Source organism: Seriola dumerili, unplaced genomic scaffold (genome assembly GCF_002260705.1).
Source record: "Seriola dumerili isolate Sdu_G_001 unplaced genomic scaffold, Sdu_1.0 BDQW01000088.1, whole genome shotgun sequence".
Lineage (NCBI taxonomy): Eukaryota > Metazoa > Chordata > Actinopteri > Carangiformes > Carangidae > Seriola > Seriola dumerili.
In genome coordinates, this window is record NW_019174343.1 from 1,224,661 (window position 1) to 1,245,131 (window position 20,471).

General features: G+C 39.3%; 1 protein-coding gene across 1 annotated transcript; it reads left to right on the plus strand.

The window, feature by feature from the left end:
* Window positions 1-1,038: 1,038 nt before the first annotated feature.
* Window positions 1,039-20,443, plus strand: LOC111221683 (calcium/calmodulin-dependent protein kinase type 1D-like). The gene is made up of 12 exons (XM_022745180.1): window positions 1,039-1,085; window positions 4,312-4,423; window positions 8,607-8,732; window positions 8,964-9,038; window positions 9,706-9,844; window positions 10,188-10,311; window positions 11,980-12,055; window positions 12,409-12,521; window positions 15,665-15,743; window positions 15,856-15,943; window positions 18,268-18,620; window positions 19,591-20,443. The coding sequence occupies exons 2-12, from the start codon at window positions 4,338-4,340 to the stop codon at window positions 19,652-19,654; spliced, it is 1,323 nt and encodes a 440-aa protein (XP_022600901.1). The 5' UTR covers window positions 1,039-1,085; window positions 4,312-4,337; the 3' UTR covers window positions 19,655-20,443.
* The last annotated feature ends 28 nt before the right edge of the window (window positions 20,444-20,471 follow it).

Below are 20,471 nucleotides of genomic sequence, written 5' to 3' on the forward strand. Positions count from 1 at the left end.
TGTTTGTATTCAACAATGTTTTGTTTATGGCCTGTTTTGCTCTCACATGCAGTTTGTATAAACATTCATCTACAACTAATGATGCAGTCGCCTACTGTGCACGTCTTGCATTAGCTGCTGATAATCATCTTAGCAGTGCTTTCAATACCCTGCTGATGAGAGACATGTCTCTTTGCATATGTTTAGGCTGCACAGATTGCTGAAGTGAAGCATGACCAGGGGGGTGTTGAGGCAGTTGAAATTCACATCATCCCTGGTGTCAGAACATGTTACAGCACATGTGAGTAGACTGTGAACATGACAGCATATGTGCAAGGATGGTTAACAGCTGACCATCCGGGACAACTCACACTCACACAGATTACACAACTGCGTCATCACAAACAGGTTGTACTCAGAGAGCTACTGGACATATGGCTAAATGATGTAATCATTATGGCAGGTATGCTGACTTAATGTGTATAAGATAATTACATGCAATATTATCACTATGGTGTTTCAATAGCTGCTGTTGTTCACTGGTTTGCAGCTTATGTGTCCGTGTGCAGAGTAAAATAAAACATATGTGGACTACAGAGAAAAAGCAGTGAACAGCTATGATGGGCAGTTTGAACCAACTGTATACACTCCTGCTGCTGGTGGTGATGATGTTGAAAACAAGATTTATGCTTTTCCAAAGAGGAGAAGAAAGTTAATCAATATTCACTACACACCTTGAGTTAAACTGTCATTGCTAAATAATTCAAATAAGTTCAAATTGATTACAAAGAATGTGTAAAGTCAAGTAAGAAACTTTTCTCTTTGTTCACTCTTCTATTAAATGAAGATGATTAGAGAAGCAACTTTCCACATTAATCGATAGAAACCTGCACAGCAAAGATTTGTTTTCAAGTTTTTGAACGTCACACGTTGTCTGACTGTGAGACTGAGGAGGTGAGCATCAGGTGAGTACAGACTGTACGGGAGTTGCGGACTAGGCTCCGCCCCCCCGCCCCGGTCAAGAGCAGCAGCCTGCAGTGAGCGGTCAGGTTCATCCACGGATACCTCACCTCCAGCATCTCTCACCATCTCTCACCGCTCCCCAGGTACGAGTCTTCTTTGTCTCTCTATCAGGACCAGAACGAGTGATGTTGTTGTCATCTTTAAACTCAAGTACAGCCGTCTTTGTTCAGATATATGACTTATGCTCCATCTTGAGTTTATATAATGGATGTTTAAAGTTAAACCAGTAGAAAGCTGCTAACACGAACTGGTTCTTGTTTACTCTCAATACACCAAACTTCGTTGAGTAATCTAGCATTTTTTATTTTTAATAGGAGGACAAATCTAATGTTGCAACTTTCATTAAAAAATCATTCGCAAGACTCCCCCGGGAGAAACCTTGACTTTGGCTCAGAATCTATTGGTTTATGTTCATGGACACACATTATTTCGTGACACTCAGCAGGTCTTTCAACTAATGTCGCTATTTCAGCTGGAAAGGTGTTTTTTTGAATGAATGAAGTTGACACCAGAGACCAGTCTGTGGTTTAGGCTGCAGAAGCTCTTTGGTTCAGGTTAGTGAAAGATGGAGGTTCTGGTTACATGTCTGAAGTCACTGTGAACTGTTTCTGTATTAAATCAGACCAGGATCTTTCCTGAACCTGAACCAAGAGCTGTGACAGTCTGAACAGACCCATAAGTGATTCAAGGGTTTCTGTATGAGTTCTTCTGGTATCTTTCACTCAGCACACAGAAGTCAGTCCGTAGACATGGTGGTGGTGAAATATTCTGATAAAATGTTCCTGCATTTTATCAAAGTTTTCTACATAATGAGAAAGTAGTCTCAAAAATGTGACAGTAATTCTTTGAAATAGTAACTTCCATGAACTTCAGGTATATATCATTTATATCATTTAGGATGTACTGAAATATTTTTGGAAGGTCAGGGTTCATTGGCCTTTCAAGTCCAGGATTATGAAACGACCCAGTTTCTGTCCTGTCAGGGAATCAGCCACTAATCTGTTCCCACAGCAGCAGACACAAGGAGGAGGACAGGAGAGGAGGGAGATTAACTGACCACTGCTATTTACCTCTCTAATCCTCCCTCTTCTTCAGTCTTGTGTAACTGATCGGTACAAATGGGCTTTAGTCAGTGAGAACTGACCACAGTCATGAACATGCAACAGTTTATGTAACTAGGACACAAGGAGAAGGTGTGTGTGTGTGTGTGTGTGTGTGTGTGTGTGTGTGTGTGTGTGTGTGTGTGTGTGTGTGTGTGTGTGTGGAGGGGGTCAGGGAAGGATTTGCACTCAATTTTTTAAAAATATTTTATTTCTCTCAGTAAATGTCTGTTTATTTTATTTCTGAGTATGAGGGCACTGTAAAGACTTTCTGACATTAACACACTAAACACACTGGACAAGAATAACAGCCTGATGAGGGAAATAATACATGTCTTTACTTTACTTGATAATGAATGAATGAATGAATGAATTAATGAATGAATCTAATAGTTTGTAAAGTAAAGTTATAGTCAAATTTAATACTGAGTCATACAGTATTTTTTTTCCACAGTGGTACCACAGCCATGAACTGATTGATGAATGAAATTTTCATTAATTATCATCTCATTATCAATTGTTTTTCATCTCATTGTTACACACGGATGCTAATCCAAAAAAGAACAGAGGATCTGCAGAGAGCCAGGGAGCAGGTGATCCTGCAAAGAGCAACACAGGAGACAAGTAGAGGGAACAGAGATATGGATTTAAATATCTAGGATCAGCTCCTGGAGCATTGATGCACAAACTTTTTATAAGCATGAATTCCTCATGCATCAGGCTTTGATGGAGGTCCATCATTGTTAGAGTGAAGACTTAATATCAGTCATCTGGATTGGGGGTTGTCGTGGGGGGTCACCCCCCTTGTTAACCTGTCTCCATCCACTGGTAGCAGAGAGAGTGCACTGATCCTGTATCTGACTGAGGTTTGTTCAGGTTAGAGTCTCTGTGGACTGATCAATACATGAAGCTGAAGTCAGTTTGGTCCTGGATCTATAACTATAGGCTATAAATACTCAGGTCTATACTGTACAGAGCAGTGTCAACTTCACAGGACTCACTGCTGTCTGCAGTCATCCTGTAATGTTCCTTTACCTTTACTATTACAGATGTAGTTTTTACTGTTGATGTGTGCTGTAACCTGGGAGTGGAGCAGGTCATGTGACTGATGAGATTCACCTGCTCACCTGCTACACTTACATCATCTGAGTTGAAGTTTACGTCAACAAAACTACAGTGTGTTTTAAAAAATAAATATTGAAATTTTTAAAGTCCACAAAAAATAGGGCGACACTAAATATGTATTTAACCGAATAGCAGTTCTATTCAATCAACATCGTAATTGCAATTAAAATATCAAACATCTATAATCTATAATATTGAGAATTAGGCTCGGCCTCTATGATAATCCTGCAACAGTGTCCTCCTCCGTGTTGGTTGGTGGTGTGCTCCTGTTGTTACACCTCCTGTTGTCATGTATGAAAAGATCTACTTGATTACTTGATTACTATAAGTGAATTATTTAAGCAGTATTTGTATAGGAATGATTCTGTCCCAAGCTTTTTGATCCATGTAAGCTGTCGATCACTGTAACTGTGATCACTATGGAACAGTAAGAGAGCCAAGACCAGGGACAGTTAGGGATACAGTGGTCTCTCTCCCTCCAGAGTATACAGTATAATCCTTTTTTATGAATGAGTAATACTTCACGGTGTTGGACAGAGTATAAAAAACTTTGTAGAACTGCAGAAGAATCTAAAGATGGGGAAACAGTTCAGATTCACAGTCTGATTAAACAGATTTTTTTTAAAATGACTCAGTGCCACAGAAGACAGAAATACACTCTTTTATTTTCCTCAGCTGTGGGAAGGGTTGGGGTTTTATTCAGTGTTACAGATGTGTAGTTCTACAGTGTCACTAAAAACAGTTGGACATGGTTATGTCAGAGCAGGAGTGGGATGATTTTTTTATTAACTAATTATTAATAGAGTATAAATGTATTTATAATTTATAAAGCCAAGCCTAAAGACTCGATGCAGATGTAGATAATAGTATTTAGTTAATGGTCCATCAGGACGGATTATTCATGTTAGAAAAGCCTTTCATTCTGATGCATCTATATCTAGGTTTGTATATCTTTGTCTGAATATATGTATTTATGTTAGTTAATTTTTTGGTAAATTATGTGTTTTAATAAAATGTAAATCACAGTCTCACTGTTTTTCCAACCCATGAGAAATGTAAATGATTTCTGTCATCTGTGCTTCAGGAGTCTACGGCAACGTCAGAGCCAAGATGGGGCGGAAAGAGATCATCTGCAGCTGGAAGAAAAGCACCAGTAACATCAAGGACATCTTTGACTTCAAGGGCAAAATGGGATCGTAAGTATTAATGTTTGAAATAAAGAGAGAGGAGCTGAATGTTTTGTATGTACTTGAGGGTTTTTATTTATTTAGACAGAGAATTTTAGGAAAGTTGCAAATTGCAAAAAAAGGGTGTGATGAAGACCATCAGGTCACCAGTACTGGGCATTTTGAGCAAGAACCGTTCCCTGGCTGTTGAACAAATCTGTAAAGAATGTAGTGTGGTCATGAGAGATTTGATTTCTGTTCACTCTCCCAATTTTACCATTACATTAAAAGTATTACAGGGCTTGTTGCTACTTGCTTTATGGGTTGGTGCGAATGAGACCCTCAGCAGATAGAGTTTTCTGATGAGGATGTTCAGTCTGTGATGAGCACAGGTGTTGCCTGGTGGGATAGCTGTCTGTCTGCTTGTTGCACCACGATACACGAAACTGCTTGTTGACAACAGGTTGTAAATCGTAGCTGATTTTGTTGTCACAGTTGAAAAGCATTTAATGCAATCTCACATCAGCAGCCACAATCCTGATTTCAGCTCAAACTAGACTCAGCAGCAGACTGAGGTGAACTCCCAGTGACCAGGATCACACTGGCATCACCTCCCTGAGAGCCGCTTTTATCAATGGAGCCTCTTACACCATCTGCGTAATCTACTCACAGCTGAACCTGGATCAGTGCAGGACTTCAAAATCCACTGTCAATGGATTGTCCCATCAACAAAATTATTTTGTCAAACTTTGCAAATGTATCGTTGTTTATTTCTTCACACAAACAGCTTTGAATAAATTGAATACAGTTTAAAATTATGATTTAAATCATGAAAAATTCAATCAAAGGTGGTGGTGATGACTGATATTGATGCTCCACACTCTACCACTTTATTTGTTGTAGTCGCCCAAAATGTGCAAATGCACTGTTACAGTCCTCAAAATAAATCTGGTTAAAGTGATCAACAAACAAACTGTGTCTCTCCTGCCCTGCACAGAAAGTCTCTTTTTCTTTATCAAACATCATTTCCAAGAGTTTAGTGACTTCATGTTGGCTTCACATCACTGGTCAGAACAATGACCTGTAACAAACTGCTGCTTAGTGAACTGAAGGTGTTTCCTCCTCAGAGTTTCACTGCTCTCTCAAAGCTGCTTAAAGTGCTCCCTCCTCGACTGGCTGTGAATGAGGATGTGTGTGTGTGTGTGAGTGTGTATGTGTCTGATGTTTCTGAGCACTGACGTCAGGACAGCAGTGCAGGAACATCCTAGCACCACTTCATTATAGGATTAAAGATCTAGTTGACTATACTGGAGTGTGAGCTGTACTGAATGTGTCTGAAGGGAGGTGCTGTGAGCAGGTGGAGGTGTGTGTTTGTGCAAAAACATGAGGCAGAAACATGTTGGACATGTGGAGACATGTGGAGTTAACACATATGTCAAAGATCCATTAGAGTTTGACTTTGCAAAGGTGCATTGAGTTCATTAAAGTAGTAAATGAGCTATTTTTTAAAAATATCTCCAAGTGGTGATTTTTATCCTTCAAACACATGTTCTCATTTGAAGGTAGAAAACAGCTGAGAATCAGCACGTTCACCGGACAGCCATTGAAGACTCATTAAAGAGTAACTAATGTTATAGGATTGGCCTCCGTGATGTTCCTGGGTCATGAAAGTTGATAAAATGATTTTATCAGATCAAATCAAATATGCTCCATGATGAGAATTTTGGATGAAAAAGGACAAATTTCCTGCTCTTTCCTCCCTCTGCACTGAGCAGATGCAACTTTAAAACAAATAGCAAGCAATAATATTACAGCAGCTGCGGGTCTGGAGTGTAACAGTGCATCTGCAACATGTGTATTTGAGTCTCCCTCATTGGGTTTGCGGTGTTTCGGGTGAGAACTGCAGTATCTCTGGGACGGATGCTCGACTCAGTGGATAAAATGTGGGATCACACCCGGCTGACATCTGACTGTGAGGATAAAGAAAGGCCTGCCATGCTGATACCCATCCAAGACAGGACTACCTCAGCCTGTCTGGGTTACATGGTGATGATGTCTTGTTGGTCTGGCTCTGGTCTGGTCTGTTATGTGGTTGTCTTTAACTGAAGGTTGCTAGCTACGGACTTCGGACCTATGAAATGCTATCATTTCATTAGTGAATAAACCACAGTGGTGAATGTTTAAATACTGAGATGAAACTACAATAAAACACCAGAGTAATTAGCACCACATATGGAGACATACTAAGGCTACGTCCACACTACTACAGTTCATTTTATAACAGCGTTTTAAAACAAAAATGATCTCCGTCCAGATGACCATTTTAGCTCAGTGTCTGTCCAACAACACACCTGAAAAAACATTCAGACATGACCATTCATGTACACTGAGCCTGTGCGAGCCAGTGTAAACAGGAAGTAGATTGCCTTCTCTGCAGTTGGTTAGTTACAGTAAATCCTCTGAAGGAGGAACAGCAAAGACAGTTGTAGCATTAAAATACAGAATTTAACTGAACAACAGCTGCAAAGACAACAAGGTCAGTAACACTGTGATTCATTATCATGTTCTATTCACCACTGGTAGTCCAGGCTGATGAGAGCCAATCAGGAGAGACCGTGGGTGTCTACATCATCGTTTCCAAAGGTTTTCAAACTAAAACAGGGCCATCAGAGTTTCCAAAAAACTCTTCATTTTTCGGTGCTTGAAAACTTCAGAGTCGTGTGGACGACAGGAGGAAACGTAGGAAAAGAGATACACTTTAAAACGAAAACATAGTAGTGTGGATGTAGTGTAACTGAAGCATGTAGCAAGGGCACATTGTTAGAAACACAGCAGTACCTCTTTAAATCCAGGAGGGGGCAGACAGGCTAACCAGCCATGAACCAACAACCACTATGTGGATCCACTGGTGTGAGGACCAACACGAGATTAAAACCCGCTCAACCTCTGACAAACTGGAAGTCTGATGCTCAGAATCTCCTGCATGTCTTTTATTTAACAGCTCTATGTGACATGGAGCTGAAAAAATAAATCCACCTTCATTCATACTGTGATGCTGAGCAGGGTGGGGCAGATTGTATGTGGTCATGCAGCATGGCTGTGAATAACTTAGAGATAGGACAGGATACACTGAAATCAATGTCTGGGCTGTAAAGAAAATTTGTGGAAGAAAATGAACAGAGATGGAATGAATGAATGAACGGATAAATGAATGCTCCCGACAGTGTGACACAGCTTACTTCCCTCTGTCCTTCCTTACATTAAGTCACTATTCTGCTTCATAAAAACATGTTCAGACCAAGAATCACAGTCAGTGCTCAATCAGCTGATGTGTATCAGGTGTGTCAGGTGTGTCGCACTTGCTCGAGGTTCTGCATCAGGCCCTTTGCTGAGTTTATTTGAATGAATGATGATCAGTGTGTGATGGTTGGCCAAGATCTGTAAACCAATAGAAAGAGAGTGGTGTTTCCAAGCAGGAGGTGATCACCTCCTTTGTGGTTTCCAGAAGATCAGGTGCATCACTTCATTTTATGTCACTATGAGCCTTTTATATTTTTATTTAACTCCTTTTGGCTCAGATGTAGCTTCTGTGTAAAAAAAACAAATCTGCTCTAAGTGAAATAAAAATCCCAGGAAGCCTCACAGAGTGAACTCGTCAGGCAGATGTACCTTCACCTTAGTCAGGTAATGTGCTGATTAGCTTGTTACATTCGATCATGTTGTGTTTGTCACTTCAGTAACTACTTTTACGTTCTATCCTGAGCAGAGAGGAGTTAGAAAATACTAGAAAATATGTTTTCTGATTTCTATAGTTTATATTTCCATTTATAAGGCAGTATGAGTTTTATATGGCTAACATAAATATTACTTTTCCACTTTGCACTTATGTAACATCAACTAGGTTGTATTTTAGTGTAATTTAACACAATGCTTCCTTCATACCAAACACACAACTTGAGAGAATTTTAGCTAGTGTTTTCCCTCAGAAAACCTTTACATTAATGGTGAAGTCTTCAACTGAAAAACCTGATGAACATTTTCTAATCTGGTTATTTAATAAATAAATAAATGAACGTCCACTAATGGCAGTGATGCATCTCACACTTGGGGACCCTTCTATCTTCCCATTGGCTGGCAGAAGTGTGGTGGGCTCTTGTTCTCTCCATTAACTTCGTCTTGTGTCTCTGTGTCTGTCCTCACTGTGCTGGTGCAGGGGGTCGTTCTCCGAGGTTTTCATGGTGAGAGAGAAGCAGACCGGGAAACTGTACGCCCTCAAGTGTCTGAAGAAGAAGCACCTCGTCCACACCAACCTGGAGAATGAAATCAATGTGCTGAGAAGGTAAAACACACACATTTATATATATATACACACACACACACATTAATGCAGGTGATTCACATCATGTTATAGCCAATAGAAAGCACAACATGCAACTGAATGTCTCTTTAAATGTACTGAATTATTCAGAGTGAGAGGTGAAACAGGATGACAGGCAGCATGTGTTCCAGTGTGAAGATGAGTTCAGTGAGTTCACAGCAGTGACTCTCTCTCTCTCTCTCACTCCCTCAGGATAAAACATGAGAACGTGGTGGGACTGGAGGATTTCTATGAGACTCGGACTCACTATTACCTGGTCATGCAGCTGTAAGTAGACTCATCATTATCACAAATGATCACTTTAGTAGAAAATGATAATGGTGATGGCTCTCATATTGAGTGAAATCAGATGTGACAGTAAAAAACAACAGTTCGTGGCACATAGCACACAGCTTCTTTTATATATTACTGGTTTTCTCTCTTAAATTTACCTTCAAATCAAGTAAAGTTAGAAACATCATCACCAACAAATCTCTCTGACAGAATCATTTACATTTATATTTACTCATTGGCAGGCACTTTTATCCAAAGCAACTTACAAGTGGATATCAGTAAGCTTCAGAGCAGTAGGAAACTTAGCTTAAATATTAAGTACTACGTGTATTTGATAAGTGCAAGGAGATTGTGTTAAAGAAGTGCACCAATAGTGCATAGTAAGTGCTAGTTAGACATGTTAGGGTTTTAGGAAGAGGTGAGTTTTCAAGAGATTCTTGATCACAAATCAGAATCACACATATATTGTGTATCTGCTTGCCATAAACCAATTAGAGACACACAGCGTAGTCGCTCCTTAAAAGATCTGATATGAAATTTAAACTTACCACAGTCAGTGTTTTTTTTTTCATCTCTGAAACCATTATTCTAAACATTTTGTGCATTCCTTTGTGTGTGTGTGTGTGTGTGTGTGTGCTGGCACGTGTGTGTGTGTGTGCAGGGTGTCAGGCGGAGAGCTGTTCGATCGCATTTTAGACAAAGGGGTTTACACTGAGAAGGACGCCAGCACAGTGATTAAACAGGTGCTGCAGGCTGTGAGCTACCTGCACAGTGACAGCATCGTACACAGGGACCTTAAGGTAAGACACACACAAACACACACACACACACACACACACACACGCACGGTCATATGGAAATGATTTAATCCAGAAAGAAAATGAAAAGCTAAAGTTCTTAGAATGACTCAAACACATTTCTAATGTTAGAATGTCTCAGTGTCATTCGTTCAGTTGTGTGTTCTGTAAAGTCATGCACCTCCCACATTTTCATGGGAAATTAATTCTGGATCTTATCTAAATAGGAGTTGATGAGAACTCTCCTCACCTCTACACACTTTCTCTTTTTCCCTCTTTTTTTACTCTCCAACCTCCTCTCTCTCTCTCTCTCTCTCTCTCTGCTCCTCCCTCTGTCTCTGAGCAGCCTGAGAACCTGCTGTACTACAACACAGATGAGAACGCTAAGATCATGGTCAGTGACTTTGGTCTGTCGAAGACACTGGAGCACGGCGTGATGTCCACAGCCTGCGGTACTCCAGGATATGTTGGTGAGTTACTGGGGAGGAGGACACACATACTGGAGCGGCTGCAAATACCTCACACTGTGGAAAATCTCAACTCATTATCCATATTAAACTATACATTTAAATAATCAAACAGATTTTTTGACACAGTATAATTCAAGGGTAAATTACAGTCCAGTGTGGTTTATGAACTGAATCTGTGGTGATCACTCAAACATCATTAATTGCATTCTGCAGTGTTCATGGTACCAAGTACAGGGAGTACGTCATATACACTATACTGTATATGTAAATATAACATGTTTAAATGTATGCAGCTAAAGTGTTTGTGATTGTAATTCATATTTAAACTGTACACACACAATACACGGGGTTAGGCTAGCCTAGTGCACTAGCAACTAGCATATCAAACTAACGAGCTAAATGTTTGCTAATAATGCTGACTTAAGGGCTGAATAAAACAAGTAGATGATCAACTCCAACAGAACTTTTGGTTCATCATTCATAAGAAATGGTTTGCAATTACACTGTGTTTTGTGCATAATTTTTCACATTACATATTGGAAATTGTACACATAAAGCTCTAAAAAGATTTAAGAATCGTGACTTTGACAGTCTCAGAGTCAAAAACATGGGATTCAATTCAAAATCATTTAAATCTCTCCTGTGGGTAAAACTCTGTGGTAAAATACATATTTCATATCCTGGAAATAACAGCCATTTAGAAATTTCAAGTGGCTAATGGGATTCTTTAAATGAATGGCCCAGAGGGATAAACATACCAATTCTGGTGCTTATGTCCACACTTGAAAGATTGTTACAGTAATCTGCTGCACTATAAATCATCCGGTCACGTCTAAAAACTTAGAACTTCATTCCAGTACCATGTTTGAACTGACATTTTCACAGTGTAATCATGGTGTTACAATTTTAATGTGGCATATTAAATCCTGACAACACCACAGCTGAACTCTGGTGTTGCTCTATAGCATGAATGGTTCATGCAGAACAGAAATGGGGACTCAAGTTTGCAAGTTGGACTAGGGTCGCACTGAAGTAGTGACTCGGACTCATGAACAATCTATTTTATTTTTATATTTTGGCACATTAACATGAACCAAATTTCTGACAGGAGAGAGATCAATAGTGCACCTAGCAGCAGTAACTCTGCATACAAACCATCAGGAGGAGCAGAGTGGGTTCAGGACCACAGCTCCCAGTACAGCTCCCAGTACAGCTTCCAGCAAGTCCAGTTTTATAGAATAAGCAGTAGGCAGAAGACAACAGGGATCTAGTCTGGGTTTATTTATCAGGATATTGTTGTATAGCTTCGTTTTCTGATGTTGTTTCATCAGAAATTTTGTTAATCAAAGTCTCAGAGTCTGTGATCAGCTCAGAGCTACAGTATTTTATTAAAGAAAGATCCAATGAAGGAGGAAAAAATACAGAAATTAAAATATGTCTGGGGGTACTTACTGTTGTACTGTCCAGTCTGAACTCTGACCACTCTCTCTTTATAGCTGCTGACTTATACAGAGGACAGTGATAAAAGAAACTACAGTTTAATGTTGTGGTTGTTCTAATTCAAACAGAAATGTTAGAGGACCTCCACCATAAAAATGAGCCATTAGAAAAGAGGTTCTTCTTCCTCTGTCTCCTACATGATTCTCACTGTTGTGTCTCTTCCTGCAGCCCCTGAGGTTTTGGCTCAGAAACCCTACAGCAAAGCAGTAGACTGCTGGTCCATTGGAGTGATCACCTACATCCTGTGAGTGCACTTCTGTTGTCTGATAGTAACACAGCACATTATAGGACTGTTCATCAACAGTCATCACAGATGGATGAGAGGATCCATTAGATTTTCTCCACTCTAAGTTAATATGCAACAACACATCACCTAGTTAACTTATGAACCAGAGCTTATCCAGTAAATCATCATTTTCCCATCAGTCTCAGTGAGTGTTTCTATGGAGATGACTGTCATCAGATCAAAGCAGTTTTTCAGCTTACTTAGAACAACATGCTGCACCATAGCTGCTAAAGTTGATCCAACATGTTGATGATGAGAGTTTCACAGGAGGCAGATATGAAGGCACTAGCTGAGTGTGCTGTGTGTTGCAGGCTCTGCGGCTACCCTCCGTTCTTTGAGGACAATGAAACTCGTCTGTTCTCAAAGATCATGAGGGCTGAGTATGCCTTTCATTCACCATTCTGGGACGACATCTCTGAGTCAGGTATGAAAAACAGTGTTTAGACATCTAAGATCCCTGCATGTTCTCTGTTACACTTAAATTCAGGTTCATACATTGCTTTGACCTACTTCACAAAGATTAAGATTCAATTTGATGTTTGAACTATGCGTGGCTGTTTGAAGATTCAGCTTGAAATGAGATGTAAAAAAACAGGTGGGCATGTAAAGGTTGTAGGTTTTATTTCAGAAGTGATGTGAAGTCTCTTCAAAACAGTAAATATGTGAATGCCATTTCCTCTGTTTATATATTCATATCATATAAAACAACACATGATGGAGTTTGTCATCAGGCTGTCCAAATTCATTCTACTCCAATAAAATGGAAGTAGATTGCTGCATTATTAACAACACTTAGACCGATACTTTGCTTCAGTCTTTTTCAGTCTTATTCTTTACTGATGTTCAATAGAGTGTGTTTGGGAGGATCATGGGTTTTTTCAGTGTTCCCTCAGCTCAGAATTGTATCTGCAGGTTTAGCCTTCTCATGTGAAAAGAAAGAAAAGAAAACATGCAAATCACTGAGGCTCAGAGCGTCCTCTCTTCTGATTGGCTCACCGACCTGTTGTAACTAGAACTCCAGAGAGAAGCCTGAGGGAGGAGATGTAAAAATACACAGAGATGGTTTTTGGTTGTTAAAACCACAAATATATCTTCCTATGGATCAACACTTCAAATAAAACACAGAAGAAGAGGAAAATATGGAGTTTTAAAGTAACTAGTTTTGTATTGCTCTGTGACCCAGTAGCACATGTTCATAAACATGTTGAACCATGTCATGTTATTGTAAAGGTTAAGGTCAGCATGCATCTGTAAACTTTTCAGACTTTGTGCTTTGCCTCGAAAGACTTAAGTCCATACTGTGGTTGACTTCAGTGTTAAGTGTTAAGTATAGGTGAGGGTTTGTTCATATAACCTCAGAGCTTAACCTGAAATAGAGCGGCATGCCCATCATCTACCGAGGCCAGCTATAATGGTCTGACCTGTTTGGATCAGGTCAGTTTTAAGTACTCTAAGAACTACCTGGGCAAGGAGGGTTCTCGTCTCCCTCAGGGATTAAATTAGCCGGCATTAAGAGGCGGTCAACCGTCCTCCTAACCTACAGAAAAAAACTCTTTCTGTGAAGGTCAGAGTCTGCTTTCATTCACATGTTCATGTTCAGCTTGAATTTCCACATGGAAAAGACCTGAATGAAAATGCAAGAAAAGATTAAATACCGATTTAGAAAAGAGGAGATACAGATGAAGAGGAAATTCATATTGCAGAATACATTATTTTTCAGGAACTTCTTTTTCTCCTTGTTTCATTTCCAGGTACATCAGCATAGTCCTGCCACCCACTGTCAGGGTTTTGCTTGTATTATGATGATCAGTCTGAGCGTTGCATTGTGGGATTACAGATGGTCAAGTCAAGTCAATTCACAACATACATTATCTCAATGCACTTTCCAAATAGAGCAGGTCTAGACCTTCTCTTTATAATATTATTTACAGAGACCCAACAATTCCCACCAAGAGCAGCACTAGGCGACAGTGGCAAGGAAAGACTTCCTTTTAAGAGACAGAAACCTCAAGCAGAACCGGACTCAGGGTGGGCGGGGCCATCTGCCTCCACCTGTTTGGTTTGGAGAGATAGAGAGAGAGGGAGAGAGAGAGCAGGAGAGAGCACAGAGGAAAAGAATAAGAACATGCAACGATAGCAATATTAATAATAGAGACAGTGGCGGCAGTAACAGAGATAGTAATGTAATGGCGACTGTAGTGCTCATACTGATAAAGTAGTAATGACAGCTAATAACATTATAATTATTAATTCTAGTAAATTTTAGCAGGTTTAGCAGCAGGATCATGGGGGCAGTAGGTGGTTTGCAGTTGCAGATCCAGACTCTACAGCTCTGGAGGCGGGAGGACCTGCAGAGAGTAACAGGAAGGAGATAGAGAAGGAGAAGGTGGAGAGACAGGCACACAGCCTGGGCGCTTCATGTGCTTGAGGGAAAAAACAAACGGTTAGAATGATGCAGTGATATTCAGAAAAATGGTCATGTCGTCTAGTTGAAGGTCAAGGATAAGACACTGTGTGTAAAGTTTTATTAACTGTCTGTATGAATCTTATCAGTAGTGCAGTGCAGGTCACTCACTTCTAAATCCCCTCTTATGTGCATCATTCAGTCGTGGCTGCAAGCCACATTTTGTTTCCCAGGACAGTGAAGGTATGACCCACCTACTTTGCCTCTGATTGGCTAACACTTGTTCCCTTCATTAGTTGGGTTTGTTATATTTAGGCATGAGGAGTGATGATTGCTTAAGAAACTACTGGCCTATAGACTGCCGGCGAGGTGAGAGAATAGTTGACCGGTTTTCACGTGTGGATGGACTAAAGAAAAACGAATAGTTCAGTCAAACTGCAAAATCCTGTAGTTGTCTCAGCCTGTGGTCTGTGAGGCAGTAAATCTGCGTCTCTTCTCTGGCTAATTTCATAATGATCCTTGGTTCCTGAAGTCAACCATCAGAGGTTAAAAGACAATGTGCAAATACTACTGGTCCATTTCTGGGTGGACTGGGCGAAGAGTAATGCTGCATGGCATGAAGAAAGTGTAAACTGACTTCTCCAGGCACCACTACACCACTTGATCTTACTGAATGAGTTTCAAATTTTTACCTCATGGGCTGCCATAATGGCCTTGCTCCAATAAACACAAATAGGTTGAATAAAAATAGGCCGTGCTTCTGATTATCTGCTCCAGAAAAAGTCTCCCTGAAACACACAACACACACATAAGGTTTTTGGCTTCATTATCTTTACTTTACACCATGTTTTTGTCCTCTATCATTTGAGCTCTTTTCAGCTCACTTTTTAAATTTATAAATGGATTTATAAGTCATTTTCATTACTGGTTAATAGATGCTTCAGAATAATAAAGTTTATAATTGAGTTATGGAAGAGTCATTGGTGCTTTGTTGTTGAAAGTTTGAAAACTCAAATCAGAACATTCACATTAAAGCAGTGAATAGAAACTTCTGGATGGTAACATATGTAATGTCACTGTAGATGACTCAATGCATGTTATTGTTTGCTTGCAGCAGGTCACAGCAGTGATGTCTAACCAGATGCTAACTTCTGTCTCAACAGCAAAAGACTTTATCAGGAACATGATGGCGAAAAACCCCACGAAACGCTTCACCACTGAGGAGGCACTCAGACACCCCTGGTCAGTCCTCACTGAGACACACACACACACACACACACACGCACACGCACGCACGCACGCACACACACTTTTTTTTCCAAATGAAGTACTTGACTTATTGATTTGATTGCAGGATTGCTGGAGACACAGCTAAAGACTTGGACATTTATCAGTCTGTCTGTGAACAGATGGAGAGAAACTTTGCCAAATCCAGATGGAAGGTGAGTGCTGGTGGTTCATGGACTGATGTGCACTTTCTGTTTACATGCACACAGGAATCCAGATTACACGTGGTAGAGAGGGAGGTTTTTACATCTACATTTGTTAAACATTGTTAAACATAGAAACAAACAAACAGACCACAGTTTTTGACCAGAGCTCCCAACTTTAAACAGACACTTGTTTGATATATATATATATTTATGTGCGCACAAATATATATATTTAAAAGGTACAATATAAAACATAACACATAATGCAACACTGTCAATGCTGAAAGCTCTGTGTTAACACTGTTAAAGTCTCTCAGTGTTAGTTTATTGTGTAATTATAAAGTTTTAAAATTTTACTTAAGATCAGGATAGTTATTGATCAATGGACATATCAGTTAAAAAGCCTGAACAGCATGTGAACAACAGATTGTCCTTTGTCTGTGTTGTTATTATGATACTTAATGACAATGGAAATTAACATTGATAAAGTATAATTGGTCTTCACATCAGGTTTGTTTGATACGTCTCTCCATTAAAATCTTCTTAGATATGAGGATAACAGAAAACTTAGGAGCCAAGATACAGATGCACAAAAAGGGTGTTAAAGAAAACCAACTTACAAAACGGGCAAAACAGAAGTAAGAAACAATCCGAAATCCAGGTGAAACTCAGGAACACAAAAGAGCCTATGTTCTTTAGGAGACACAGGGGAAACATGGCTGGAACAAAAACAGACCAACTGACACAAGGGAGGCAAGGGTAATAAAGCACAGGTGTAACACATTAGGGAGGGGCAGGCAATCAAGTCAAGTCAACTTTATTTCTAGAGTACATTTAAACACAGCTTGAGCTGACCAAAGTGCTGTACAAAGAGCAATTAAAATAAACAAGTGCAAAAAATACATATACAATACATAAGACACATATAAGTTTAATAACAAACGAAAGGCAGAGCAAGTGCTCAATATGAACATGACAATGCACTAGGAGGGTAGTGAGCTAAAAGGCCAGTGAATAAAAATATGTCTTTAACCTTGATTTAAAAATGGAGAAGGAAGGAGCGCATCTGATATCAGGTCGCAGGAAGCTCCATAGTTTTGGAACTGCATTTGTGAAAGCTATGTCACCTTTAGGCGAGCTCGTGGGACATGTAGAAGGGATGAGCTTTGAGATCTGAGAGATCTAGGAGCTGAGTGCCAGTAGATGAGATCTGAGATGTAAGGTGGGGCCGTTGAGAGCCTTAAAGGTCATCAGCAGGGTCTTGAATTGAATTCTGAATTGAACAAGAAGCCAGTGAAGGAAGGCTGGGGTGATGTGCTCACATTTCTTAGTGCCAGTCAACATCCTAGTAGGTGCATTCTGGACCAACTGTAAGCAGGATAGAGAGGTTTGAGGAAGGCGTAAACACAGAGAATTGCAATAGTCTAGTGGAGAAGTGATAAAGGCGTGGATTACTTTTTCCAGGTCATTGAAGGACAGAATCATTTCACTTTCTTAACTGGAAGTAACTCCTTTTAACAACAGAGGTGATATCAACAGAATCAGCAAGGAGGGAAACAGGGCAAAGACAGGACGTAAAATGACTGCAAGATAAATAAGGAACTCTACTTCAAGTATACTTACTTACTTACTTCAAAATAAAACAGGAAATTAAACAATGTCCAAACACAAAGAGTCCAAAAGTGTCCAAACAAAAAGTGTCCTCTTAGGGCAGACCATGACATTTCTGTGTCATATCATTACAAATTGTTGTACAGACAAAATAAGCAGTTGGGCGTTTGTCATTATTTTTGACATGTCAAAGACTAAAACACCAAACAAATACATAGAGTGAATAATGAAGATATAGTAAGCTAACTGTTAGTTGCAGCCCTATATATATCTGGGGCTGATATTTGATAATCTTTCCCACCATATGCAATATTTTTCATAATATCAAAAACTTTTGGGAGATTTTGTAGTCTGCCTTGTTGCTGAGTCTGACCCTCATTTTACTGCTTTGCTTACTTTACATTGTACCTCGGCATGTGATAAATAAAACATTAAACTGCTGTTTAGTGGCAGCATTGCCTGAAACATCAAATAAAACAATATAATCATGTATTATAAAAGAACAGCTGAAACATCAAATACAATAATATAATCATGTATTATTCAATTAGTTGTATTTTAGTAGTAGCCGTACAAAAAGTCACCAGCAAATTATCCTATTTCAATAAAGGTAATGAGTGACAGACTTCTAGGGAAAACCCTGTAGTAAGTTCATCAGAGCATTTCATATTTCACATCGGGTGTCAGAAGTGTAACTCTACTCATGTGTGTCTTTCCAACAGCAAGCCTTCAACGCAGCCTCTGCAATTCATCACATGAAGAAACTGCATTCGTCCCACAATGAGCCCTCCTCTTCACCCCTCTCCATGCCCAAGATCCTTGTCCAGCCCTCCTCCCAGAACAATCTGGATGCACTGGGATCCTGCCAAGACAAGGCCGCCGCCCTCGACCCCAACGGGAATCCTGTTCATGCTGCCAATCACCTGTCCTGCAGTAACTCTGAGTCGGACAGAGGTCTCTGTCCATCACTGAGAGCCAGTCACAGTGAGCCCGGTCACACTCTCACTGTGGATGAGTCAAGAGAGGTCCATAGCTTTCATTCAGAGAGCGATGCTCCTTTCAGGCCATCCAAGAGGTGAGAGCTGCTGGAAAACTGGTTGGGTTCACCAGAAGCATAAGAAAAAAGTTGACACAAAATGACAGATTTTTTTATGGATAGATAAAGCTGTAAAGCAGAAGTTGAGATGAATTTGTTCGGTATGAAGTTTTAGATATGTCTTTTTATAAAATCAGTTTTGCTCATGAGTTCATCATGAAATTACATCTCTAAGAACTGTTCTTATTTCAGAAAACATCACATTACATTTTTGTAAAGAAGAACCGTTAAACTGTTCCACATATTTTAGCAGTATTGGGTTTTTGACTGGGGGAAGCTGGTTGTCTTTTCAGCATTTCTCAACATCTGAGTGAATCTATTCTTGAAGGATTAATAGTTTATAAAAATGAAAACAGCACAGAACAAGAGATAAGTTCAACAGTAAAAGTATTTAAATAGGCTAGGGGCAGATATTTTATAATATCAAATATTTCAATATTTCCTGCCATATATATTATTTATCATAATATCAATTTTTTGTATTTTGTTTTTTGCCATTTTGCACAGTCTTCCCTACTGCCACTGCTTTCCTTATTGTACATTGTACCTTGGCATGGGACAAATAAAACTATATAATTATATGTAATAATAAAAAAAACCCACCTGGAACATAAAATACATATATAATTTATCATTCTTAAAAAAACAACCGAAACAAAAAGTAAAACTATATAATTGTATTATATATTATAAATATAATGTATGATAATAATATATTGTATTATTATAATATTGTATATATTTGGGCTAGACTGTATGTGAGCTTTTAGATATTGGCCATTTGTTATTAGTGATATAATAAAGGTTTTCTTTACAATTTGTGAACGTTTTTGCTGTGACGCCAGAATTCACATTTTCTGTTTTTACCATGTGGATTAAACTGTTGTATCATTTCTCATTATTTTCTCATTGTTGTTCTAATGAATCCTGGTTGTGTGATGTGTTGCAGTGTGGATGCTGTGGCTCAGAGGAAGGACCAGCCGCTCCAGTCTGGAGTTTGTTCTGTCATGTGAATGGTTGGCTGACCTGAGAAAAATCTCTGAAGACGACAGTGGCTTCCTTCTTCACGTGAAGGTGTTGACACGTCTGCTGTTAAGCTTTGTCGTGTGTGTTATGTCTCTCTGTTGCTGAAAACATTTCATCAGCAGACACAGTGTGGAGTGACTGTCGGTGAACAACAACTTAAAAGAGACAAAAGCAGGAATTCATCATTTAGACTTCATATAAAATCTTGCTGCGCTGATGGCATTTATTTTCTTAAAACTATTATTAATGTATATTACTGTCAACAAGTTACTAAATTATATAAAAAAAATTTATTTGTTTCAAATAGAGATAGGTGACATATGCAATGTGAAAGCTAATCAATGATTTTTGAATTCTCTGTATGTCATTACTCAGATAATTTATTCTTTGCTGTCAGACGCTAAACCTAAAGCTGGGAATGTAACTTTAACTATAGCGTTCAGATCCTTCTGAACCCTGGCGGCAGATTTTTGGACATGTATCATTATTTTGCCATTCATGCTGAATTACACTGATGCATTGAGTCCAGGTACCACTTAACACACAGACGCTGCATCTGTTTATGAGATTAAACTTCATGTTGAGGTGGAGGCACTGACACAGTGACTGTGTTTGCTGTGTCTCCCGATATGCACATAAGCTGCTCCCTTGTAAAGAAACTGAATTTATCAAGTGCCACAAGCTGGTGTGAACACTAGTTACGTCATGGATGATTCTGAATTCACACATGTAGTGATGCACACGCATGTTTCTTTTGTATTATTTTCTCAATAAATGTGTAGTAACTAGTATCTGTGCTTCTTT

Excerpts from the sequence above, each read along its gene's own strand:
- LOC111221683 (XM_022745180.1), top strand. The coding sequence starts at position 4,338 with ATGGGGCGGAAAGAGATCATCTGCAGCTGGAAGAAAAGCACCAGTAAC. Across the intron at positions 9,039-9,705 it reads TATTACCTGGTCATGCAGCT|GGTGTCAGGCGGAGAGCTGT; the intron begins GTAAGTAGACTC and ends GTGTGTGTGCAG. Across the intron at positions 10,312-11,979 it reads CGGTACTCCAGGATATGTTG|CCCCTGAGGTTTTGGCTCAG; the intron begins GTGAGTTACTGG and ends CTCTTCCTGCAG.